The sequence below is a fragment of the Bombyx mori genome, chromosome 16 (assembly GCF_030269925.1).
Source record: "Bombyx mori chromosome 16, ASM3026992v2".
NCBI lineage: Eukaryota > Metazoa > Arthropoda > Insecta > Lepidoptera > Bombycidae > Bombyx > Bombyx mori.
The window spans coordinates 1451111-1479010 of NC_085122.1; the positions used below are offsets into that span (position 1 = coordinate 1451111).

A 27900-nucleotide genomic window follows, 5' to 3' on the forward strand; every position below is an offset into this window, starting at 1 on the left:
AACAATTCTCTTATACATTATTTTAGCGAAACTTTAACCGTTTCCGCAGCACACGCAGTGGAAGCTCTCAAAAGGGATTAAAACGCCGATTTTGAAACATTCTTTATTAGTGTTCCGCTTGCATTGGTCTTAGCGTGATGTTATTTAGCCTATAGCCTTCCTCGATAAATGGGCTATCTAACACTGAAAGAATCGGACCAGTAGTTCTTGAGATTAACGCGTTCAAATAAACAAACTCTTCAGCTTTATAATATATAGTATAGATACGGGAGAACAAGCTTGCAGCTGACCTAGTTTTATAGTGGTTACCGGAGCCCATAGGCATCAACAACTTAAATGCCGCTACCCACTTTGAGACATCAGTTCTAAGTCTCAGTTCTATCGCACAACGGCTGTCCCATCCTTCAAACCGAAACACATTACCACTTCGTGGCAGAAAAAGCCGGAACGGTGGTACCTACCCGTGCGGGATCACAACACGCCCTATGATCTGGCTAACGTGATAGTTTGTATCTTTGTTACTCAATTAAGCACACATTGCAGCAAATTTAAGAACAGATAAACACATAGGATACTTTTTCATCATCGTACGACATGATCAACATCAGGTATAATATTATATCCTTCATAATGAATACGACATTCTCTGACGAGATAACATTCGCAATTTTACGTACAAACTAGAGGTCCCGCAGTAGTCGAAATTCGACTATAATTAATTGGAATTGTAAGTTTGTATACTATTATGATTGTATTTTATACAAATTTCGCCACTATAAAAAATATTAACAATGACAAACAATATTTAATCTATTCTCAATTTGACAACAAACGTCAAGAACAAAAGTTTGACAATAAATAGTATGCATGCGTGTGTGCGTCAAATACATGGTATGTAGTGTGTGTAATGTTTTCTTTATTGATTTAATGTATCTTTTATGCATTATTTTAAAAAAAATTTAGCATTGTGCACTTCTTCTCTATATTCTCTATAAGTGTAGAAAATTTCGTACTCCTCCGTCCGCGCAATTTTCGTAAAAAGGGATACAAAGTTTTAGCTTCACGTATTAATACATAGATATTTAGACAAAACGACTCTAGCCACTGTTTAGCCCAAGAAAAGGCAACGTATTTAATTATTTCCGAATAGCAAAATTCAATGCGACAGAAGTAGCGGGGCGCGTCTAGTACAATTACAAATTTTACTGGTGGTAGGACCTCTTGTGAGTCCGCACGGGTAGGTACCACCACCATCCCTATTTCTGCCGTGAAGCAGTAATGCGTTTCGGTTTGAAGGGTGGGGCAGCCGTTGTAACTATACTGAGACCTTAGAACTTATATCTCAAGGTGGGTGGCGCATTTACGTTGTAGATGTCTATGGGCTCCAGTAACCACTTAACACCCGGTGGGCTGTGAGCTCGTCCAGCAATCTAAGCAATAAAAAAAATAAAGCTATTCAACACGAAAAACGCTAAAGAAAAGTTTCATAACAATGTACAAGTGTTACAATGGTCCTATGAATTAAATCAATATCCTCTAGGCAACCTTGTATACAAATAAATAATTATTTTAGTACGTTTAAAACAATGGCAAGTTGTTCATAATAATTATACTATTATTAAAGCAACACTAATAAGTCACACCGCTTCACGCCGCGCATTCCTTCATTTACATAATTTGGAATTATACGAAGATCCGTCTTCAGTATATACTGTTTCAATGTACAATATAAAAAAACTTCGTTATCGATGTGTTATCGATGCTATCGATCGGACAACACTACCCTATCGATATTGTTCTCGATCTTAACACCACGTACAGATGTAATTGGGGGTTTAGGGAAGGTTTTTGTAACAGTACCAGTGCTCTGAGGAATTGTTCGAGATGATACCGGCATCTCGTTTTTACCATCGCAACGCCCGCCACCGGAGTAGAGTTCATCCATACTACCTGGAGTCACTGCGGTCATCCACAGTGCGTTTCCAGAGGTCTTTTTTGCCACGTACCATCCGGCTATGGAATGAGCTCCCCTCCACGGTGTTTCCCGAGCGCTATGACATGTCCTTCTTCAAACGAGGCTTGTGGAGAGTATTAAACGGTAGGCAGCGGCTTGGCTTTGCCCCTGGCATTGCTGAAGTCCATGAGCGACGGTAACCACTCACCATCAGGTGGGCCGTATGCTCGTCTGTCTACAAGTGCAATAAATAAAAATAAAAACTTACAGGTTGTGTGTTAGTAATTTTATCCGACGGGTACTCTTCAAATATTTAGAATAACCACAGCTGACCGTGATCAGGTTTCGCGTGTAATTAACAAAATAATCATAATTTGGTTAAAGCGACATTTTTACGACTTTACAAGAGAGACATGTAAAGTTTAGGAAATTTGGAAAAAATATAATAACAAAAAACAAACTTCTTCAGATATTTAAATGAGGTTCGAACTGTTGATGCTAATACCAAATACGTAAAACACATATTTAATTACAAAGATAAATGTCGCGTATTAAGAATAACGTAAAAGATAAATTTCGCTTAAACCATATAGTCTTTTACCCTTCGATAATATCACATTATGTGATTTAAAAACAAACAAAAAAAAACACGTTTAAGTGGCAAAATGAACTAGCTATTAATTTTATATCTTCTTCGGTTTCAGCCTCTCAATACCGGTCAGGATATTAGAGCGAAATTATAAAATTATTGTATTGCCATCGGTCCTTAATGCACGTTCAAATTTTCAAGTTAATCCGACGCCTTGAAGTCGACGAGAATTACATTCAAAGATTCCGTTACATATATATATTAATGAAACTAAAATACATACTAAGCTAATGCAAATCGTTCGTGTTAAAGACATAGCTCTTTACAAGTACCTCGGTCATATGTACTAGATACTGGCATATTATTTGAAAAAAAAAAACACACGCGCACGGTATTGTACATTTAAAATATTTTAATTTTTTTTTTGACACAACGGTTTTACTGTTCCTCCAAAATTTGCAGATTTTTTTTGTATTTATCGTGTAATTTAGTCATAATTAAATATTCAAGCAAACCGCAAGTTACTCAGCCTTGGTATACAAGAGAGAAAAAAAATACATTATTAATATCTGGTACTCCAAAAACTTTTACTGTTTCGCGACAACGAAACCACACATAAAAGTTCATTGTTTGAACAGAACAAACAAAAACCAAAAACAATCAATTGTTTGAATTGCAACAAAACAAAATTGTACTACAGCGAAAGAAAAATCGTAATCAAAAAACCATCTTTACGTAAACACGTTCACAATAATTAAAAAAAAAAAAACACCCCTGACATTGTGACCTACCTCAATAGAGCACTTTCAAATTTTTTAAACACGCGATCTCACTTAGTCTAACCAACACGATAGGTCAGCACGCGGCCGCGGTCGCCCAACGACTGACTCCGACTGAAGTCACTGACGAACTGATATGCTGAGGCTGAGATACGCGAGACAGAGACGAGACATGATCTAATTAAACTACACTATAGATAGAGTCATTCGTTTGAATGATTGTCCACAACAATTATATCTGCAAATAACAATCTGAAAACTCAAGAGGATTCGTAGTAACGAAAAAAACCCAAAAGTAACTGGTATTCCCAAGAAAAATAGACTGGAATGGGCTGAAACTTTTTATTTTATTTATTGCTTAGATGGGTGGACGAGCTCACAGCCCACCTGGTGTTAAGTGGTCACTGGAGCCCATAGACATCTACAACGTAAATGCGCCATCCACCTTGAGATATAAGTTCTAAGGTCTCAGTATAGTTACAACGGCTGCCCCACCCTTCAAGCCGAAACGCATTACTGCTTCACAGCAGAAATAGGCAGGATGGTGGTACCTGCCCGTGCGGACTCACAAGAAGTCCTACCACTAAATTGGGCGGAAGGAGACTGGAAAAAAGTCCTTTGGGCGGATGAGTCCAAATTTCGAATTTTTGGACCTAGCAGACGGGTTTTTGTGCGCCGATCAAAAGACGAACGGACTTCAGAAACGTGTACTGTACCAACTATTGAGCATGGTGGTGGTAGCGTAATGTTTTGGGGATACATAAGAAACAATAAATCAGATCATTTGATAAAAAATGAAGGTTAACTGAATAAAGAAAGCAATCTGAAAATACGTCAGGAAAACGCAATTCCTTCTGGAATTAATTAAATTGGCCAAAATTTCCATCAAGACAATTCAACCCCAAACATTCAGCAAAATCATGTCAGAGGTTAGAGAGAGCTAGAGCAAGAACGAAACGAAGAAATTTTGCAATGATTATGAAATGGCCAATACAATCGACAGATCTCTCTCTCATCGAATTAGTATGAGATGAGCTGGATAGAAAAGTCCATCAATTCAAGCACAGTTGTGGGAATATTTACAAAGCGAATAGAAATTACTGGACTTCGAATACTTTGGTAAATTAATATAAAAATAGTGAACTAATAATTAAGGATAAAGGTGGCAAGATAACGAGGCAAAAATTTAAAGTATCATTATGTTATTATTTATGTACACTAAATATATTTTACTAAATGATAGTCTAATGGTTCATTTAAATTTAAATGTAATAAATAATGACATGTATTTTAGCGTAACTAAAAAGTAGATGAGCTCAAGGGGCTCAAACCTGAAGACGTTACTAACACTAATCCTAGCAAGAGCAGTGCTTCGCAGAATGTGCCATCAGATCAGAAACGCGACCCACTGAGAAGATTCGGTGAGAAACTCAGTGGGATGTGTCTATGGGTTAATTCACTCGTCGAGCCCTTCGTCGCAAGCGACGGTTTCGACGAGGACGGTGACCGCCGGTGCTTGTGGTACCTAAAAGCATCGTTAATGGATCGGGAGGATCCGCAATGACGTGTTTAGAGCGACGCGGCGACGTCGACTGTTTACCATACGGTCTACAGGATCGGGTATATGGGCGCAAACGCCACTATTGGCAATAATTAACATAATGATATATAGTTTAGTTTATTCTATGTTAATATTTATTTATTATTAGCAACAAAACTTATTATGCCATATTTAATAATTAGCAGACACTGTTTTGATGTGAAAATGTTTAGAATATGTTTAATGTTTATATTATTGTTTAAAAACACAAATGACTGTATAAATGATTAAATATGAATAAAGCATAAATATTAATAATAATTTATATTATAATTAACAGTACTAATAATTTAATTAAGTATTGTAATTGTTATGCAATGATGTTGTTGGCGCCATCTATGAATAGGCTGGATAATAACAATGTTAGTTAATATAACTTAAAAGTAATTTATGTAAAATAAATTAAATGTCAGTCATGTAAAAATCACTAAAATATGTATTGTGAATATTAAACTATATTTTGTGAATTGTTTCGCAGTAATTACACTTGTTTGTTTAAAAGAAGTTGTAGTTGCTATAACCATCACAAAATGGCTAATTGTGTAAGAACCAAGACATGGCTTTATGTTGTAAACAAGTAATGTTAAAGTTTTATAAAATTGTATTGTATTTTCATTGTAAAAGAACTTATGTGTGAAAACCCTGGCTTAACGCCGACAGGCATGTAATTCCCGGCGGCCACGACAAGAGGGTTTTCATGTCGTGCCGCCTTCCCGAAGTGGCCCAATGATGCCGACTGTAGATACTTACTGACAGAGTCAAGTTCCAGGTCATCAAATATGCGATGCTTTGCTTCTTACAAAATAATAAACCTTATTATTTACAGCAATTAAAATAAATGATTCTTGTTAAAGAAGTCGTTATTGCCAAATCGCTCTAGTTTTACCAATCGCTTTTCATATGCCTAACATATTTGTCATTGAAGTACAATAGCTAGAGTTCTTTTTTTTTTAAATGTTATCGAATCGGTTTTTACGATAAACTAGAGGTCCCGCAGTAGTCGAAATTCGACTATAATTAATTGGAATTGTATAATAAGTATGTACACTATTATCATTGTATTTTATACTTCTATAATCACAAATTTAGCCAAGGCTACACTATAAAAAAATATTAATAAAGACAAACAATATTTAATCTATTCTCAATTTGACCACAGATGTCAAGAACAAAAGTTTGACAATAAATAGTAGGTATGTATGCGTGTGTGCGTCAAATACATGGTATGTAGTGTGTGTAATGGTTTCTTTATTGATTTAATGTATCTGTTATGCATTATTTAAAAAAAATATTAGCATTGTGCACTTCTTCTCTATATTCTCTATAAGTGTGGAAAATTTCATACTCCTCCGTCCGCGCAATTTTCGTAAAAAGGGATACAAAGTTTTTGCTTCACGTATTAATATATAGATAATCTCACGGTTTTTTTTCTTGATTTCAATATTTTAAAGCGGACCTTGGCACTAGACCGGGAAAACCCTAGGAAGAAGAATAAGAAGAAGTATTATTTTCGACCACCTATCCTCTGTGACCACGAAAACGGTAGTGTTCGAAAGGTTTGAAATAATAAAGGCTAGATTAAACCGTAAATGTAATTTTAACTGTCTACGAGTCGCAAAAACCAATGACAATGCTAATTTCATCATCATCACCAAGTATTTCTGCCGTGAAGCAGTAATGCGTTTCGGTTTGAAGGGCGCGGCAGATGTTGTACTCAGGGACGTCTTAAACTACGATGGGGCCCTTGGGCACACAAGAATTTGAGGCCCTTTTGGGAAGTAAAAAAAGCGAATTATAATAACATTTTTTTACTGAGTTTAAGACCATTTATTATAGGTAATCAAATACAGTATGATATAATAGTCATTAATGATATTAGAATGCTGCTGGTTTTTTGGTTACCATTTCGATAACGGTTTCTTTCGGGATTTCTGTTGAGCAAAATCTTCTATTATAGTCATAGTATATGCCTTGTGTGATTACTGATTTGTGAAAAAGTGTAATGTGCCCGCCAAAATGTTTTGAGAATAAACGTGTGAGAGAAATTGTCGGTCTTTCGGGGCCCCCTGAGAATGGGGGCCCTGGGCACGGGTCCCGTGTGCCCTTATGGTAAAGACGGTATTGGTTGTACTGTAAAAACTGAGACTTTAGAACTCATGTCTCAGGATGGGAGGCGGAATTTACGTTGTACATGTCTATGGGCTTCGGTAACCACTTAACAGCAGCCGTGAGCTCGTCGACCCATCTAAGCAATAAATAAACAAAAAACCTTAACGGGAATCACACTTTATGAGCATGCTATCGAAACAGTTTAAAATGATAACATTCAATGGACCTCAAGAGAACGGTTCTTTTTCCAAAAAAAAAAACAATAAAAAAACAAACATATTTCACCATCACAATCTGAATGCGAGACCTTGTGTGAAATGAGTGAAGTCAAACAACACTGAAACCAGACTGCCTTCGCTGTTATTACAGTAACCGCTAGATTTTCAGGGTCATTCACGAATAAATACGAAAACAGTAAACCAAGATCATTATAGTATTGCCCAAAAAGTGATCTAAAACCTCCATAATTCAAAATCCTTAAAAGACTTGGACTATAATAGAACAAATTCGATTTATTACCACTAAGTAATCGGATCGTTTGGAACCTCTGGGTTTACGGAGGGACTTCAGTTTACTCTGTATTTTGTACCGTATTTTCTATGAGGAGTGCTCTGAGGAATTATTTGAGATGATTCCATCATCTCATTTTTGGCATCGCACCGCCCGCCCCCAGAGTAGAGTCCATACATACTACCTGGAGCCACTGCGTTCATCCACAGTGCGTTTCCAGCGATCTTTTTTGCCACTTACTTTGGAATGAGCTTCCCTCCACGGTGTTTCCCGAGCGCTATGACATGTCCTTCTTCAAACGAGGCTTGTGGAAAGTACTAAGCGGTAGGCAGCGGCTTGGCTCTGTCCCTGGCATTTGCTGACGTCCATGGGCGACGGTAACCACTCACCATCAGATTGGCCGAATGCTCGTCTGCCTACAAGGGCTATAAAAACCGCAAACCTTCTAAGAAATATAAAAAATATTTATAGGTTTGTCTGTTTTATCGTGTTTTATACGTTCGTGCGTAAATTCAGTTGAATCTTTGTTGTTGATGTTGCTGTTTTTAGCACCGTACCATCGAAGTACGCGCGCGTAGCATTAGCATCCAAACTTATAAACTTATTACGACAACAAGTCTCATTGGAATACGGTAATAACAAATAAATATAGACTACCGAGACGCATGACCAACTATTCCGGAATAAACATCATTTACAACGTGTAATGATAATGCGTAGACCTGTTCGCGAGCTTATTGGAAACCTTCTCTCCAAATTGACTGAAAAAACAAAATGGAGTCGTTCGAAATACCACATATAAAACGTGGCGGGATGGGGGACGGGGGGGACGCTCATTATTACTATATCGACCAAGGTATTACGTACATTCGTTTAAGACACGCCGATATAGTAGGTTGTTTACTAATGGATATTTGGAGTTCTGTTTCCATGGCAACGAGCTGAAATTCTATTGAGATCGTATCCAACGCATCGCTTATGAGACAGCTTAGTTAACAAAACAGATCTGGAGACAACCGTCAGAACAATGCTTATCTTAGTTAGTTAAAATCGGCCAAATCAACCAAACCTTCAGACCCAATTAATTTTAACCCATACACCTTACCTATTAAATCACTTTATATTGCAAATTCGAACCATAACCCTTAAGCATTGTACCAAATTCGTCACTATTCTACCAATACGTACTATAACAAAACCGATCAAGCCACGTAACTCTGACATTCAATTTGATCGGCCGCTGTCACGTCATGTGGGCGTAGAAGCTAAAACTGGCACTTACATGCGAAATTGCGTAACTCCAAACACCGGTCGACGCGCGGTCAACGCAAGGTCCACGTACAAATTATACGACATTACAAAACACCGGGGACATCTCGATGAACCGACCACGACGAGTTAGCGTTCGCGGGTGTTGTAAATCTGATGATTTACGGATAGATGCGATAGCTATTATGGAGTTAGGTAAGCGTTTGAACAACGCTAACTGCCGGTCTGTTCGATGATCAAACTAGATCAAAGTATGGTAAAATTTGCTCTATATATTTGCTCAACACAAACCGGGAGAAATGGCGATTGCTCGTGAGGCGTATAGTATCTACCCACAGCAATGAAACTGAATTACTACTACGATCGCTCTGACAATAGTGATACGACAAAAGAGAAGATTATTAAAGATATAACTAGTTTTCGATCAGCAGCAAAACGATTTGACTGTATGACACAATCGAATGTCGCGCTAAAAATACAGAAGCAAGATCACGACTGTAGTGATTAATGAGAAAAGCAAAGAAAATCATGTTAATTAAATGGGCGGATACCCAGAAAATGCCACTACGGACCGATAACCTTTATTAAGATTACAAAAACCCGCCGAGTTTAATCCATGAAACGCGAGAATGTTTATTGATAAGAAGCGAGGAAACCTAATCGTGCTCGTTCAAGGTCCCGGAGACGCGATAAGTGATAGATCATGACTTTTAAAACTTATTTTATTTAAAAACGTTTGGATTTTTAAAGTTCGTCCAGCCGACAAGAAGCCTTTTTCCATCGTTCTAGGCGCCAGAAAACGATGACTATCTGGCTTTTGTGACCATTAGCTCTTATATTAGGACTAACAAGGGTCATCATCATCATAATCGGTTGCTCTTGGCAGAGCAGTCGTGGTCATGTGGAATTTTTGCTTTTATTATTGCCTTGACAGATGTTTTCCATAGTTTGCGAACCGAGGCCCGGCGCACACACTCGTTAAGTAGGGTTTCAGTAAGGTCTTTCACCTGATCAGTCCAACGCATGGGGATTCGTCCACGAGATCTCTACCATTGACCCTACCTTGAACAACAAGGGTAGCGGTATTATAAATATAAAATATCATTTGAAATTTCTCATGATATGTAGTTCGAAATTCCCCCCAAACAACTATGTTCCACAATCCTAGACGGTCCCTCTTGGATTGTCTCGCTCGGCAGGAGACGAACCCCGCTAGTCTGAGGATACGAAATGACACTAACCTGTCAGGACTCCAAACCGAACGTTTAATCCCCGCCTTTACAAAACTCGCAACGTGTAAAGTACGATGCGCGACCTAGACGCGGATTTCGTAAAATCCAACGGACGTCCTCCACTGATAAATCAAGTCAACTAACTGAAGCAGCGACTTACAATACCGAGCGCGTAGCTAACTTACAGTAATAAATTGTTTACAGTCTATAGGAGTAATAAAATATCAGTTTAATTACTTTCTTTTGTGATATTTTGTCCATTTCTAACTTAATCTTCGTCAAGCTAGAATTAGTTTAATAGTGTTTGTGTTGACTGGGTGTCATTTAGTCGATAACTATATTGGTTGTATTATTGTCTGTCTGCTTTTGTGTCTATCACTGTTTACCCCACAGATAAAGCCCACTGAGTTTTCGCTAAATCTTCTCAGTGGGTCGCCTTTCCGATCCGGTGATAGATTCTACGAAGCACTGCTCTTGCTAGGATTAGTGTTAGCAACGTCGTCAGGTTTGAGCCCCGTGAGCTCACCTACTTGTTAGGTTACGCTGGCAAGCCTCTCAAGGCTACCAGCTTAGGTGGGATTAAAAAAAACTGTTTTTTACAAATTGTTTGCTTTCCGCATTGAAAGACAAATGAAAACTACATGAAGTTTTTCATCGCTAGTTCTAAGAACGTTTACGCTTGCCAGATTCTTAGAAATACACAATTTTATCGGATTCTAACCAGCTGGTCAGCGAAATGTGTGAAAAATATTTTTTGTTTGATAACTATTTTCAAATGAAATCGCTGCAAAAAATGAAAGTCAAGGAAGGTCACCGCTTGACCTATACACTCCCTCATCGGGAAGGTATTGGTGCGCAGCATTTAATGCACTTCCTAGATTAATTACTGGCAACATTAACGTCTGATGCATCTGTACAGGTGAAAGGCGGACATTGACCTTTCGGCCTTCAATTCGTCAATAATTTCGGTGCAATTTATGATCTTCGACAATATCGTTATTAATTGGCATATTTTAGCAGATTTTTAAATATAAGTGAGATATTTTCTGTTCTGTATCAGCACGCGCCTTTACTATTACTATTAATCTTCTAACTGCCAGACTTGGTGACTTATAGTGGAGTCTCCCGTTTTAAACTTCCAATCTATATATTAATACGTGAAGCGAAAACTTTGTACCCATTTTTACGAAAATTGCGCGGACGGAGGAGTATTAAATTTTCCCCACTCATAGAGAATATAGAGCAGGAGTGCAGAATGCTATTTTTTTTTAAAATTATGCATACAAAATACAGAATTCAATAAAAAAAAACATTACGCACACTACCATGTATTTGACACACACACACACGCATATAATTATACTTTTTTGGATATTGTTAATCTATCTATACTAATATTATAAAGAGGAAAGATTTGTTTGTTTGTTTCGAATAGGCTCCGAAACTACTGGACCGATTTGAAAAATTCTTTTTCCATTAGAAGCCGACACTGTCCCTGATGAACATAGGCTACTTTTTTTAATTTTTTTTTATTTTTTTTTTTGGTTTCATGTGTGTTTTAATGTTTCCGAAGCGAAGCGAGGGCGGGTCGCTAGTATATTAATACGTGAAGCAAAAACTTTGTATCTCTTTTTACGAAAATTCACAGACGGAGGAGTTAAATTTTCCCCACTCATAGAGAATACAGAGGGAGTGTAGAATGCTAATAAAAAAAAAATATGCATAAAAAATACAGAAAGTCAATAAAAAAACATTACGCACACTACCATGTATTTGACACACACACACACACACGCATATAATTATACTTTTTTGGATATTGTTAATATAATTAAAACCACAGACATTTTCGAATACAACTTTTTCTTTGTACCCGACACATTACCACAACCGCATCGGACGAGACGGTTCGCATTATCGTTTATGGAAACAATTAGGTTCTGCGTCAGGAATGACGTGATCAGCGTAATAAACAACAGTTCAGATATTTTCGGACGATGGTTATTTGATATTTTATGACTTCGCAGTTGGATAGACTGCGATTTATTTGTTCGTATCATGAATTCAATCATCGCGACTGACAGCAATATTAGGGATATCTATCGCGAGCGGTTTCGTGTGCTTTATACTCTGATACATATTTAAAATAAATTAATATAACTTGAAAATGAGGTTGTTAAGAGAGTGTTAACTATGAATGTGGAAGGATTTAGAGGAGGAGGTAGACCTAAGAGGAAATGGATGGATTGTGTCAAAGACGATATGGGTAGGAGGGGAGTGAGCGAAGAAATGGTATATGATAGAAGAGTATGGAAGGAGAAAACATGTTGCGCCGACCCCAGGTGACTGGGAGAAGGGCAGGATAATTATGACATATTTAAAAATGCCGATAGCATAGTACACGTGGTTATGTGTAAACAAAATATACTTTAAGAGTTTGAATCCGTTTTTTGGTATTACTTGCGTGAACTGTTTTAAGTGCAAGGCTTTATTGAAAACTCCTATGCGATTGAGCGTGACATATATTGAACAATTATTGTCATTAAACGAATCGCGTTGTGTTTAAAGACTATTGTGTACATATAAATATTATGGACTGCCTGCCCCGGCAGACTTCGTAATGCCTCAATCGATATATAAAAGACCTAAACTTTTGTATAAAATAAACTTAAAACAAACAAAAGGAATCCGCCCGAGCGACGGGAGACACATCAAAGGAAAAACAAAATTGTTATTTTTATTTAAATCAGAGCATTTTCATATTTATCTACCTTTTAAACCTTCTCTGGACTTCCACAAATAATTCAAGGCCAAAATTAGCCAAATCGGTCCAGCAGTTCATTTTTATATATATAGATAGATAGATTTAAAAGTTTGTTCGTAGGCTTTTTTTTTTTCTCAAACGTACTGGTCAAATACGCTTTATTTTCGAGCCCCGGAATGTCATGTCATTATTTAAATGAGGTTATAAGAGTTCTCACTTAATATTCGTTTAATTAAGATTGACATACAAAGTTCGAAGGTGTGTGTAATGGCAGCAGAGTCTGGACACTCAATCAGCGAAGTAGGTTACCTTATAACAACCGTCCGGTATAACGGCATCGATTGAAATACGACAGTATTGGGTCACCGTGTTTGTATCTTGGTTACTCATTTCATGGCTCAATTGAAACCTTTTGTTTCGGGCCGAACCTAATTCGAGTTCTCAACGTCTAGGGGGCTCGCGGGGTATGTGGGACTTGATGGCAGACGTTGGGAGCAGACCGTGGGCCCTGGGACGTGTTAAAGCCCTCCCCACCAAATGACTCTCCTTGTAGGGTACAACCACCCAACGTCCGATATCCGGGAACAGAGCTCGGTCAGAGTAGGGGGGTTCCACAGTCAACACTAGGCTCAATTGTAGTCTGACGAGCCAATACGTGACATTAAAATATAGGGATAATTTTGCTAATGAGAAGTGAAAGCTTTCTGTTGACCACTCCCATAAACTGGACAAATTGAAAAGCACTCTCCCACTTTGTATCTTGTTAAAAGTCTCAATATTTCGAGAACATTCATTCGCAAACATTAAATCATTCATAAACAGACAATCGAAAAGCAGCCAAGAGACGCGGCTGAAAATTATTGTTTGTTACAACTCGTTAGGAGCTGAAAACATTTAAAATAATTGAGTTTAAACAACATGATAGACCTTCTATGGTTCAGTTTTTTATAAAATATATCTAGCGACATCGCAATATACCTTTCATCATTTGGCGTATGTGAAAACGGTTCTCCGGAAGAGGTATCTTTTTTTTTTTTTTATTGCCCTTGTAGGCAGACGAGCATACGGCCCACCTGATGGTGAGTGGTTACCGTTGCCCATGGACTTCAGCAATGCCAGGGGCAGAACCAAACCGCTGCCTACCGCAAAAATTTTTTAGCGATATACTTTTAGCGATAATACCGCCTAGAGGCTATTATTACCTATTACCGAATTTTCAATGTTAATTATGCTTGACCAATAAAGTATACTTTCTCTTTCTCTCCCCTTCTCTTTCTAAAGACGTCTCCTCACATAATATCATTTGTACCTTTACCCTCCACGATTAATTGCGTGTCACGAAATGGGTGTGAGACGAAAATATTACACAACAAGGAGTTTAAAGACAGAACAGTGGCACAAAACCAACCTGACCGCAAAACTGACCAACGTTTTAAAATAAACACGGCCGCGTCTCGTTGATGACTGGTCACACTAAAAGCGGAGTGTTAAGTAATTACTGTACGGGTATGGGTTTAATGAAATAATATTTATATTACACATAGGTTACGTCGCTTGGAAAGTTGGGAGTTTTTTTTTTATGTAGGTAGGCCCTAGAAACACTCGGTGTATGTGATAACAGCGAATATTATGGTACTGGTGGTAAAACCTCTTGAGAGTCCGCACGGGTAGGTACCACCACCCTGCCTATTTCTGCCGTGAAGCAGTAATGCGTTTCGGTTTGAAGGACGGGACAGCCTTTGTAACTATACTTGAGACCTTAGAACTTATATCGCAAGGTGGGTGGCAAATTTACGTTTTAGATGTCATGGGCTTCAGTAACCACTTAACATCAGGTGGGCTGTGGGCTCGTCAGCCCATCTAAGCAATAAAAAAAATATATGGAGGAGAATAGCCTCATCCAAAAGGATGTTGAAGACCGTGCAAAATGGAAGAGTTTAAGTAGGAAAGCGGACCCTGGTTCTAGCCCGAGAAAACGCTTAGAAGAAGAAATAGGAAAATTATCCAGTTTTAAATATGAAAACAGTATATTCGACTACCTATCTGCGACTTGCCTCGGAGGGCTATTCTAGCTAGCTTTCACTAGGACAGATGAGAATTTACGCACCTCTGCCCTAACGAGAGCAGTGATTCATTGAATCTATCACCGCATCGAATTCGCGATCCAATGAGAAGATCCGGCGAAGATATACTCAGTGGGTTTGATAGATGGCAATGATACGTCTGAAGTTACTAGCTATGTAATCTTTAAATGGGAAAATTTTATTTACATGGGAAATGAAAGCATAATTAGGTACTTTAGTGATTGCAACTGATGTAAGTAAATCTTGAATAAACTAATTATGAGCGAGCCAGATGGCACTGATTGAAAATACGATTGGGCATTTACCACATTAGAGCGTCCAAATTGAAGAGTATCAGTTACACGTTGGCAATTTAAATAAGATCTGTACTAGTACTAATATGGTACCTCATACTTGGAAATAAAATGTAGTTGGGCAGAGTTTTTGAAACCATGAACTTACGTAAAGATTCCCTAATCCGAAGTATTTCCATACGGATAATCGAAACAAGCGATGGGAATCGAGGGGCAGTACCGCGCACGTGTTTTATGCACGTGCACAAATATACCGATACATGTGTATCGTAGCGTCTTCAATGACAAAATATTGATATTCAATGGAGCAAATTCCTCTCAAGAGTATTCGCGAATCGAAATCGTTTATAAATATAGGCCACGTATCGTCAAATTGGGACCAATTCATTTCATTTCAATATATTTCGGCGCACCACTTGACCCAATTATTCTGTAATTGTTCGTAATGGAATAAATAATACGTCAAAGTGAGAAAACTGACGCGGTCTCACTTTAAATACTTATTTGTTTATTAAATTAAAACATTATGGCCGAATAAAAGAGTAAATAGGCTATACAAAAAGTCATCATATTACGTCTTTCAAAATAAATACTTAACTTTTAAGGACATATTAAGAAAATGATAACTTTCATCTAACATTGTAATTAAATACAGTTGTTCCATCAGTAGCGCTCGAGTTTAAAAGTATGTGATTTTTTCCTACCTATGCTGATAGCCTTGAGAGGCTACTTCAGCTTCACCCTAACGTGTAGGTGAGCTCACGGGGCTCAAACTGGAAGTGTTGCTAAGACTGGCCCTAGCATGAGCAGTGCTTCGCAGACTCTACCACCGCATCAGTAACGCGACCCACTGAGATGATTCGGCGAGAAACTCAGTGGGCTGTGTCTATGGGTTAATTTACTCGTCAAGCTCTTCGTCGCAACCGACGGGTTCGGCGAGGACGGTGACCGGTGCTTGTGGTACCTAAAATCACCGTGAATGGATTGGTAGGATCCGTAATGACTTGTCAACTTTGTAAATTTAGACATTTATATTTTATGTAAAAATATATCTATAAGCAGAGGTTTATGAGAATTTTCCTCGAACATTGAATACTTATATCACTACTAACGACCCGCCCTCGCTTCGCTTCGGAAACTGTAATTTATTATTGATTTCTCCACTATTTAATGGATATTATTATACATATAAACCTTCCTCTTCAATCACTCTATCTAATAAAAAAAAACGCATCAAAATCCGTTGCGTAGTTTTAAAGATTTAAGCATACATACGGACAGACAGATATAGGGACAGAAAAAGCGACTGTTTTATACTATGTAGTGATTTCTATTATATCTTAATAAGTCACGCAGGTTCCATGGTGTTGCGGGATTAAATTTAGTGTACCTCTCTTGGTGTGCACGATACTGAGGCAATTGCGTTAAAAGGGGAAGCCGGAACCCGATTCTACACTATAAACCTTGTAAACTACATTTACAACCTATATTTACATGATGGGGGCTTTTGACGTTCATCTTTCTTGGAATTAAATCGATAAAAGTTTACGATGTTGCGTTTTGCAGGATCGTTTTGTTATTATTACAGTAGATTGGGGGGAATAGAAACTAGAGTTAGATTAGAGACAAATCTCCCTGGGGGACCGGCTTTCCCCCTGGGGGACCGGCTCCTTGAGCTATATAATGGCTGCTTGGAGTCGGGACGGTTTCCGTCGCTCTGGCGGACGGGTAGACTTGTGTTGTTGAGGAAGGAGGGGCGCCCGGTGGATACAGCCGCCGGGTATCGTCCTATCGTGCTGCTGGACGAGGCGGGAAAATTGCTGGAACGTATTCTGGCTGCCCGCATCGTTCGGCACCTGGTCGGGGTGGGGCCTGACCTGTCGGCGGAGCAGTACGGCTTCCGGGAGGGCCGTTCGACCGTGGATGCAATTCTTCGCGTGCGGTCCCTCTCGGACGAGGCCGTTTCTCGGGGTGGGGTGGCGCTGGCGGTGTCTCTTGACATCGCCAACGCATTTAACACTCTGCCCTGGACCGTGATAGGGGGGGCACTGGAGAGGCATGGAGTGCCCCTCTACCTCCGCCGGCTGGTTGGGTCCTATTTGGGGGCCAGGTCGGTCGTATGTACCGGGTACGGTGGGACCCTTCATCGTTTTCCGGTCGTGCGTGGTGTTCCGCAGGGGTCGGTTCTCGGCCCCCTCTTGTGGAATATCGGGTACGACTGGGTGCTGAGGGGCGCCCTCCTCCCGGGCCTCCGCGTTATTTGTTACGCGGACGACACGTTGGTCGTGGCCCGGGGGGATGATTTTAGGGAGTCTGCCCGTCTCGCCACAGCGGGAGTGGCCCTCGTCGTCGGAAGGATAAGGAGGCTGGGTTTCGACGTGGCGCTCAATAAATCCGAGGCTCTGTGGTTTCACGGGCCGCGGAGGGCGCCACCCGTTGACACCCACATCGTGGTTGGAGGCGTCCGGATAGGGGTCGGGGTGCAGTTGAAGTACCTCGGCCTCGTGTTGGACAGCCGGTGGGCCTTTCGTGCTCACTTTGCGGAGCTGGTCCCCCGATTGATGGGGACGGCCGGTTCTTTGAGCCGGCTGCTCCCGAATATTGGGGGACCGGATCAGGTTGTGCGCCGTCTCTACGCGGGGGTGGTGCGATCGATGGCCCTGTACGGTGCACCTGTGTGGGCTGAGCCGCGCAACCGGGCCACTATGGCTCGGTTCTTGCGCCGGCCGCAGCGCACCGTTGCCATCAGGGTCATCCGCGGATATCGCACCGTCTCCTTCGAGGCGGCGTGTGTTTTGGCGGGGACGCCGCCATGGGAGCTGGAGGCGGAGTCGCTCGCTGCCGACTATCGGTGGCGCAGCGAGCTTCGTGCTCGGGGCGTGGCGCGTGTCCCCGAGAGTGAGCTGCGGGCGCGGAAGGCCCATTCTCGGCGGTCCGTGCTCGAGTCGTGGTCGAGGCGATTAGCCAACCCCACGTGGGGGCTACGGACCGTCGAGGCGGTTTACCCGGTCTTTGATGACTGGGTGAATCGTGGCGAGGGACGTCTCACCTTTCGTCTGGTGCAGGTGCTGACCGGGCACGGATGCTTCGGGAAGTACCTGCGCCGGATAGGGGCTGAGCCGACGACGAGGTGTCACCATTGTGGACACGACCTGGACACGGCGGAGCATACGCTCGCTGTCTGCCCCGCTTGGGAGGTGCAGCGCCGTGTCCTGGTCGCAAAGATAGGACCTGACTTGTCGCTGCCTGGCGTCGTGGCGTCGATGCTTGGCAGCGATGAGTCATGGAAGGCTATGCTCGACTTCTGCGAGTGCACCATCTCGCAGAAGGAGGCGGCGGGGCGAGTGAGGGAAAGCTCTCCTCACTACGCAGAAACCCGCCGCCGCCGAGCAGGGGGTCGGGACCGGGGTCGTATCCGTGACCTGGCCCCCTAAGAGCTAGGGGTCCCACCCGTTTTGTGCGGGGAGGGACCCAGACGAGGGGTGGCGTGCTCTGCACGCTCACCCGCAATAGGAAGCCGGGTGATGGTAGACCGCGTTCCCCCGACCGCTCTGGGGGAAGGTGTAACGCGGCGCCATCAAAGCGGGCTCTCGGCCCGCTGAACGAGGGAACCGGTGGTCGTTTCGCTGGCGGCCACCGGTCCGGCGTCCGTGGGACGGTGGGATGGATGTAATGTGCTCTGCGTCAACCCTGTCCCGCCGTTTCAATAGCCCCGACTGGGCTCCGGCCCGGTCCGAGGTAGGGCGCCGGTTGTGAGCGGCAGGAGTTTTTAGTGAGGTTCAACTCCCACATACCCCACCTGCCGCGCGGGTGGGGATCCGGCGATTTTCTCCTGTAGAAAAAAAAAAAAAAAAAAAAAAGAGACAAATCTGGGATGTCATAATACTTTTGTTGAGTTGTTACGATTTAACTTTGTTGAACTGAAAATTACTTTTATTTAGTGTTTAAGAATATTAAATAGTTTAATTTAGTCATCAAAGTTTTGTAACTCATTAAAGATATTAACAAGTGAATTATTATACCTAAAAGTAGGTAAACAAGGGAGTTTTACATTATATTTCTGCCGTGAAGCAGTAATTGCGTTTCGGTTTGAAGGGTGGGGCAGCCGTTGTAACTATACTTGAGACCTTAGAACTTATATCTCAAGGTGCGTGGCGCATTTACGTTGTAAATGTCTATGAGCTGCAGTAACCACTTGACACCAGGTGGGTTGTGAGCTTGTCCACCCATTAAAGCAATAAAAAAAAATATACTAGAAGAGGCTACACAAAAATAAAACGCAGGAAGCATTTTGATTTTCAGAAAACTAACAGCGTGTCAATGTGCCGGTTGAGAAACAGACTGCAAAATCTTAACCCGCAAAGTACACATTACTTTCAAGGCGAGATAGTTAATCGTCGGGTATTATTGCGTAAAAAATAAAACTTCAAATCCTAAACGAATGTTTCTTGTGCATCTTCGAAAGGTCAATGGGATTTTGTCTTAATGACCATATAGCTGCATGTATCTGACAAATGCATATTGCGATAAAAATATGTAAACGTATTCAAGGACTGAGTTGCTATTTTGTTTGAGCGAGATTACGGAGTGGAGTTCATCCGTACTACCTGGAGCCACTGCGGTCATCCACAGTGCGTTTCCAGAGATCTTTTTTGCCACGTACCATCCGGCTATGGAATGAGCTCCCCTCCACGGTGTTTCCCGAGCGCTATGACATGTCCTTCTTCAAAAGAGGCTTGTGGAGAGTATTAAGCGGTAGGCAGCGGCTTGGCTCTGCCCCTGGCATTGCTGAAGTCCATGAGCGACGGTAACCACTCATCATCAGGTGGGCCGTATGCTGCGTCTGCATAAGGGTCATAAAAAAAAAAGATTTCGCTTGATACACGACATAATGTATCTTTGTAATTAAAGGTGAGTTTTATTTGGTATTAGCATCAACAGTTCGACGTTCTTAATTGAACTTCAATTCAGCGGTTCAGCTGCAGCTTCAGCAGAAATTACAAAAAAGCGGAAGTATTCGGGTTTGGGATCTTCTTATTCTTTTTTGCCTTTCGCGGTTGAGACGATGGGCCCTTGGGGCCCTGAAGCAAAGAAATTTTTAACAGAAATCTCCAAACGCTTGAAGGAGGTTACACATGATGCTAAGGCTGGCTGGTACTTTGCACAGAGAGTGAGTCTGGCTGTCCAACGAGGCAACGTAGCCAGTATCTTGGGAACTGTGCCTCCTTCAAGCGCATTGGAAGATCTGTTCTACTGTGTGGGTTGAGTTATGTTAAATTATTTTGATTTGACTTTTTGTTAATAATAAAATACCGTGAACTAAAAACTTCAATTAAGTTTACTTCATTCCAATAGCTGAAAAAGGTTTATCTTATAATATTTTTTCGAAAATTTAAACTTCAAATGGCTCTCCTGTAAAGTCGCCTAAATATCGCTTAAACCAAATATCCTTTTTTACCCATCGTATTGACCTCGGAACTATAAACAAAAGCAGTTGGCTCTGAAGTCGTCGTGGCCTATAGGATAAGACGTCCGGTGCATTCGTATATAGCGATGCACCGGTGTTCGAATCCCGCAGGCGGGTACCAATTTTTCTAATGAAATACTTACTCAACAATTGTTCACGATTGACTTCCACGGTGAAGGAATAACATCGTGTAATAAAAATCAAACCCGCAAAATTATAATTTGCGTAATCACTGGTGGTAGGAGTCCTCTTGTGAGTCCGCACGGGTAGGTACCACAGCCCCGCCTATTTCTGCCGTGAAGCACTAATGCGTTTCGGTTTGAAGGGTGGGGCAGCCGTTATAACTAAACTGAGACCTTAGAACTTATATCTCAAGCTGTGTGGCGCATTTACGTTGTAGATGTCTATGGGTTCCAGTAACCACTTAACATCAGGTGGGCTGTGAGCTCGTCCATCCAACTAAGCAATAAAAATAAAAAAAAAACATTAAACAAAAAACCAAAAATAAGTACGCTTGACTTTCGAATACCAAACGTCCACAAAAAAAAAAGATAGATTCTTAAAAAACAAAAACAATTTTTCCTTAATCTTCATTGCGAAAAACAGTTTCATTCACTCAAACCGACGAGTGATCTGGCAACGAACTCTGAAACAAATGTAGAAATACGAAAATCCATTTTAATAACGATTCTCAAGCTCTATCAACAACTACAATACGAGGAAAAACAGTTTTTATCTTAATAATCATTAAGTAAATGACTATATCATTACCACCACCACACTATCAAGTCATTGTTATCAACATTACAATCCTGTCTGAGTGTCATCAGGCTTAATTTTAATACTTGAATCTTCGATGTGCTTTACTGAGAAACCGCTAGTCATATGTAATTATCACGGGCTCAACGGAATTTTCAGGGCAAAAATATTGTGATCAGGGATGCGCCGGCATTTGGTTAAATGATTTTCAAGTTATTTAATACTAGCGACCCGCCCTCGCTTCGCTTCGGAAACATTAAAACACACATGAAACCAAAAAAATAAAATAAAAAAAAATTAAAAAAAAGTAGCCTATGTTCATCAGAGACAATGTCGGCTTCTAATGGAAAAAGAATTTTTCAAATCGGTCCAGTAGTTTCGGAGCCTATTCGAAACAAACAAACAAACAAATCTTTCCTCTTTATAATATTAGTATAGATAGTATAGATATAGACTAGCTTTTATCCGCGACTCTGTCCGCGTGGACTATTTACTTTGGCATAACGCTAAATTTTACCCCCACTTCATTTACGTAGAAAGTGAAAATATTTTTGAATTATAGAATGTTAAGGAGCTATTTAAACCCCTATTTTGAAACATTCTTTATTGGTGCTCCACTTGTATAGGTTTTCCGTGATGTTATATAACATTGAAAGAATTTTTCAAATCGGACCAGCAGTTCCTGAAATTAGCGCGTTCAAACAAACAAACTCTTCAGCTTTATAATATTAGTATAGATTAATTTTAAGCTTTTCTTAAATATTAGTTTATGTCGCTCCAAAATAGTAGATGCTTTGTTTTTTTTTTTTTGCTTCATTGTTTATTCTGGATTTGGACGAATGAGGTTCCTCTTCACCCGGTGCAAAATGGTTGATGCAGTCCATAGACATTACACCGTGGAATCTCGAGATCGAATTTCGCAATTTCATCAATACATACATAATAATATATAACGAATATCTTACCACTCCCACCACTTTTTTTTTATTGCCCTTGCAGGCAGACGAGCATACAGCCCACCTGAGGGTGAGTGGTTACCGTCGCCCATGGACTTCAGCAATGCCAGAGGCAGAGCCACGCCGCTGCCTACCGCTTAATACTCTCTACAAGCCTCGTTTGAAGAAGGACATGTCATAGCGCTCGGGAAACACCGTGGAGGGGAGCTCATTCCATAGCCGGATGGTACGTGGCAAAAAAATAGCAAGCAAATAGCATGACTACTTCGTAGGTGTAGCTGCCTAGGAGTGGCCTTACAATACCAACTGATTGGCGTTCACAGCACACTGGTTAAATGCTTAGACAACGTCCAGTCTACAAGGAATCCCCTAGTTCTCTTTTACATCCACAAGAAGATATGGAGTGGTCCCGTATTAGCCACATAACTCAGCTGTTTCTGTTCTGCTGATTTCATTTAGTTAAGAAACAATAACTCCGCCCCTGATCATCAGATATTTCCTTTTAAACTGCTACACGTTAAAAGCCAATCAAATCAAGAACTAAAAGTTTAAAAAGTTTTTATAATATTAAATTTCTTTGTCTAAATCATTGACGAATTTCTTTTTACAAAGATAATTATTGTAAATAGACATGCTTTAACAAAAACCGACTTCAAATATAAAAAAAAAAAGATATTCCAAAACAAATTAATATACACTAAAAACAATAATCATCGAAATCGGTTGCCGTGATATTGAGTTATTGAGTTATTAATATATGTCGCGCACGTACTTAATGAACATTTAAGAATTAGTGGTTTTCTCGTGGACACCATTATCAGAACTGGACTACATTGTAATGGGACCACGCGGGGAGCGTCAGCTTTCTAATAAAAAAAGAATCATCAAAATCGATTCACCCAGTCAAAAGTTATTAGGTAACAAACATACCTAGTCTAATTGAGAACCTCCTCCTTTTTTGAAGTCGGTTAAAATTTTAAATTTATGTTATAGTTTGAGAAATGTAAAGTTATAATTTCGAACCATTAAAAATAATGGTTGATATATCAGTAGTATAATAACGTACAGATTAATACACACATAGAATATTTAACTCGCGTCGAAAAACAAGGTCTTAAAAGCAATCGGCTTCTACATACTGTTCAATATTTAAAAAACATTTGCATTTTGCAAGGATTTCCGTCAGCTGCGTCAACCGGTGTACCAAATTCGATTAATTATTTCCATTCATCGGAGTACTTTGAACCACAACCTATTATTAATTACGAAGCATTGTTCAATAATTCCCTAGGTTATTTTCTCATTGAATCTGCGCTCCATTTGTCCCGTTCGAGAAGACCATTGAAGATAACAACATCAGACAATATTCGCAATTCAACTATTGATTCAGTCAGACGTTTGGTAATGACAAAGGAAGTCTTATTTTAAAATAGGGCTGTGCTATATTCAGTAATCGGTATTGTAATAAAAATACTACGTAATCATAGGATGGAAGGATCCGCATAACACATTTTTGGGTCTATGACCTAATATTTCTTCATTATTATGCTATTGTCGTCCAAATAATAGGTTTTCTTCAAACATTGATTGAAGAAAGTAAAGATTTTTAAAGCGTTACCCTCTAATTCTTCATCTATTCTACTTCTTCTTTCTTTTTCTTAGATGGGTGGACGATCTCACAGTACACAGTCCACATAGTGTTAAATGGTTACTGGAGCCCATAGACATTTACGACGTAAATGCTGCTACCCACCTTGAGATATGAGTCTAAGGTCTCAGTATAGTTACGACGTCTGCCCCACCCTTCAAACCGAAACGCATTACTGCTTCACGGCAGAAATAGGCGGGGTGGTGGTACCTACCCGTGCGGACTCACAAGAGGTCCTACCAACAATAAAAAAATGTAGTATTGTCTCTTGTATTAGCGTGTTGTTTTTTTATTTATTTACTTCCTTCAATCCTACAGATCATTTTAAAAATAGACCCCCACGAGGTGGACCGAGAACCTATTGAGGTTCGCGGGGATCCATTGGATGCAAGCAGCGCAGGACCGATCGTTGTGGTGAGGCTCGGGTGAGACCTATATCCAACAGTGGGCGCCTGTGGGCTGATAGAATAGAACAAAATCCTCCATCGCACACGTACACACACCCGTGAATCTTGTGTCCAAAATATTTATTTTCTGATAAGGTTTTGCAGATGATGTTTCTGTAACTGTTTCTTTACATCCTTCAAGAGGCCTAAATATTACGCGAAACAAAACACGTACAATCACGTATCATCTACAATTGTGTATCATGTTTTGTGTGCTAATTCAGATGTAATACGGACTAACCATGTGAGTCACCACACATTCTTGGACGTCCCGATTTCTAAGGAACTTCGTGAAAGGAGCGAACTGATGTACGTGACTTCAAGATAATTCTGATTGTTTTAAAAATTATCCTCTATTACCATGTATCATTGAATTTTGTAACTTCATGCTTTTGGATTATATTTTACAGTTTACTATAAAAGAAGAACACGCAGATGGCCTTAAGCTCTGCTTTCACGTCATTAACAATTTAAATTCGTAGCAAATGGATGACAATAACCTTAATACTTCACTCACTAATTTCACATAGGTACTGATTCGATCATCGTGATTTTGCATTCGGTTCAAAGGGAGCACCTATGGTAGGCGATCCTAAAACTTGCAAGATTGAGGAATTCATCACTGGAACAAAATATCCTGCGAGAAAATCAACAAATCAATTAGTTGTGTGTGAATCTTTTTGTGAAAAAAAACTCATATCTTGGAATTCTCGATGGCCACTTAAATACTTCTTGGTTGGGCCGCAGCAGCAGCAGACTTATCCGGGGTCCACAGCCGTTTGGCGATATACAGCGCGAGAACGGCACCGGTGGATGGTCTCTGGTCATTTTTGGGTCATTGAGCAAACAAAGTATTTCTGAATCATCAACTTTGCATTCGGGCCTCGTCCTAACACACGCAAAAGTTTCCACGGTTTAGATTGTCTACTTTACCCGGTACACGGTTCACGGTACGACTAATGTGCGGTGGATTACGTCATCTATAGGCAAAAATAGTTGCGACATTATGTAAATATTAATAGCAATGTTGTACTAGGGGACAGGTTGAACGTTTAAAAATAGGTTTTGTATAATCACTAAAATAATGGTCTTGACCTGATGGTTATAAACTATTGCTGGAGCGTGCATATTGTGGTCCAAGTTCAGACAAGCCACACGAGTTTGGTGTACGCTTTAGGAATGAAATAGTGATAATGAAATAGTTTCTTCCGCAAAATCTATTTTTGTATGGATTGGACGTAGTTGTTAATTATTGAATTGGCGTATTTTTATAGATAACTAGCTGACCCGGCAGACTTCGTAGTGCCCCAATCAATAAATAAAATACCTAAACTTTTGTATAGAATAAACTTAAAACAAACAAAAGAAATCCGTCCGACGGGGGACACATCAAAGGAAAACAAAATTGTTATTTTTAATTAATTCCGAGTATTTTCATATTTATCTGCCTTTTAAACCTTCCTTGGACTTCCACAAATAATTCAAGACCAAAATTAGCCAAATCGGTCTAGCCGTTCTCGAGTTTTAGTGAGACTAACGAACAGCAATTCATTTTTATATATATATAGATTATCGGTCTAAAAATATGTTCTATTTCTATAACTGAATAACAGGAAACACAGCTTTTACCTGTTAAATCTATGTTTGTGACCACAAACAGTACTTATATAATTCATCAAAAGGAAAAGCGAATTAAAAAAAATACTCTTCATAATTTCAAAGTATCCGCCCTGGCGCAAATACCTTAAATAATTATTGCCTTAATTGATTTAAATGGTGTTAAAAAAAAAAAACGACAAAAATGCCAAACGTCGTGAATTTATTATGCATTATGCAATTACCACAAAGGACCTCCAGGATATAAACCTGAACCATTACAACCGTAGCACGGAGTCCATTGATGGCCAAACCACAACGTTGCCATATAATTAATGTGCCATATTTAACGGCCGTCTGGTGTAGTGGTAAGTGACATGGTCACCACACAAGGGGGTCGCGGGTTCGAATCCCGCCAAGGGAAGATATTTGTATTATAAATATAAATGTATTTTCCAGGGTTATGGATGTATATTAAATATGTGTATGTGTATTATAAAAATCTTATATTTATTTCCGTCATCTGGTACCTGTAACACAAGTTCTTTACGAACTTATCACGGGACCAGTTAACGTGGCGTGACTGTTAGTAAATATTTATTTATTTATTTATATAACCAAAGAGCACTAGATACGCAATTTAAGACAATGAAAACGTATATATCTGTAAACGTATCGCAAAAACCTTACATGTCTATGACCTTTTGCGTCGAGCCGATAATTACATCATCCACTTCATGTTTCGTCACATGAAATTTTCGACAAAATTAATGATGGTATTTTTTTCGTTACAAGATAACGAAGCGTTTTCAGAATTAGCTTCTTAGAATCTGTTTCGTTATTAGTCATTGGATCTTAAAGTCTATGACATGGTTTTCTTGAAAATAGATATTATGAGGCGGCAGGGATTGTCGCCGACGTACCGCTTCTTTCTACGACAAACAATTAACATTCATTACATCCATTTTATATGGTGAAATAGACAGACTCGCTGGTGCAGTAGTTACTCGCTCCTAACTGTAGCCACTTCGATAAAGCGGAACGACATGAGAATCCTCTCATCGTGGCCGCCGGAAATTACATAGCCGATCCTGCGGACCAAACGGTAAACAGTCGACGTCGCCCAAAACACGTCATTTCGGATCCTCCCGATCCACTAACGGTGATTTTAGGTACCTCAAGCACCGGTCATAGTTCTCGTCGAACCCGTCGCCTACGACGAAGGGCTTGGCGAGTAAATTAACCGTCAGACACAGCCCACTGAGTTTCTCGCCGGATCTTCTCAGTGGGTCGCGTTTTCGATCCGGTTGTAGATTCTGCGAAGCACGACTCTTGCTAGGGTTCGTGTTAGCAACGTCGTCAGATTTGAGCCCCGTGAGCTCACCTACTAGGTAAGGTTACGCTGACACGGTCTCTTTAGAGTACTCTAGACCATAAGCTTAGGTAGGAAAAAAAACTGACTGTAGCGCCCAGGGGCGTGGGTTCGATTCCCACATCGGGCAAACATTGTGCGATGTACAGGTTTGTTCACTCTTTGTCTGGATGTTTATTATCTATATGTGTATATATTTATACGTATATGAGTATATTCGTCAGTGTGTGTCTTTAAATATTACTTTACGTGATCAAAAAATTAGTAAGACACTGAATTAAATAAAATGGTCTTGCTTATGCTATTTTTTTATTTTATTGCCTTTGTAGGCAGACGATCATGCGGCCCACCTGATGGTAAGTAGTCACTGTCGCTCATGGACGTCCGCAATGCCAGGTGTAGAGCCAAGCCGCTGCCTACCATTAATCATTATAGCAAGATCTTATGGTAACTTGTATACGCGCTTCGAGTAA

At 40.1% G+C, this 27900-nt stretch overlaps 1 protein-coding gene across 2 annotated transcripts in view; it reads right to left on the minus strand.

Annotated features, from left to right (window-relative positions):
• Positions 1 to 27900, minus strand: part of LOC134200293 (bolA-like protein 2) — a 66463-nt gene that overhangs the window by 19383 nt on the left and 19180 nt on the right. Inside the window, exon 2 of one of the 2 annotated variants that reach the window (XM_062672893.1) lies at positions 21239 to 21296. The exons of the other annotated variant lie outside the window; for it this stretch is intronic. Within the exon in view, the coding sequence (XP_062528877.1) occupies positions 21239 to 21262 (24 nt within the window). The 5' untranslated portion in view covers positions 21263 to 21296. The remainder of the gene's footprint in view (positions 1 to 21238; positions 21297 to 27900) is intronic. 2 annotated transcript variants of the gene reach the window in all.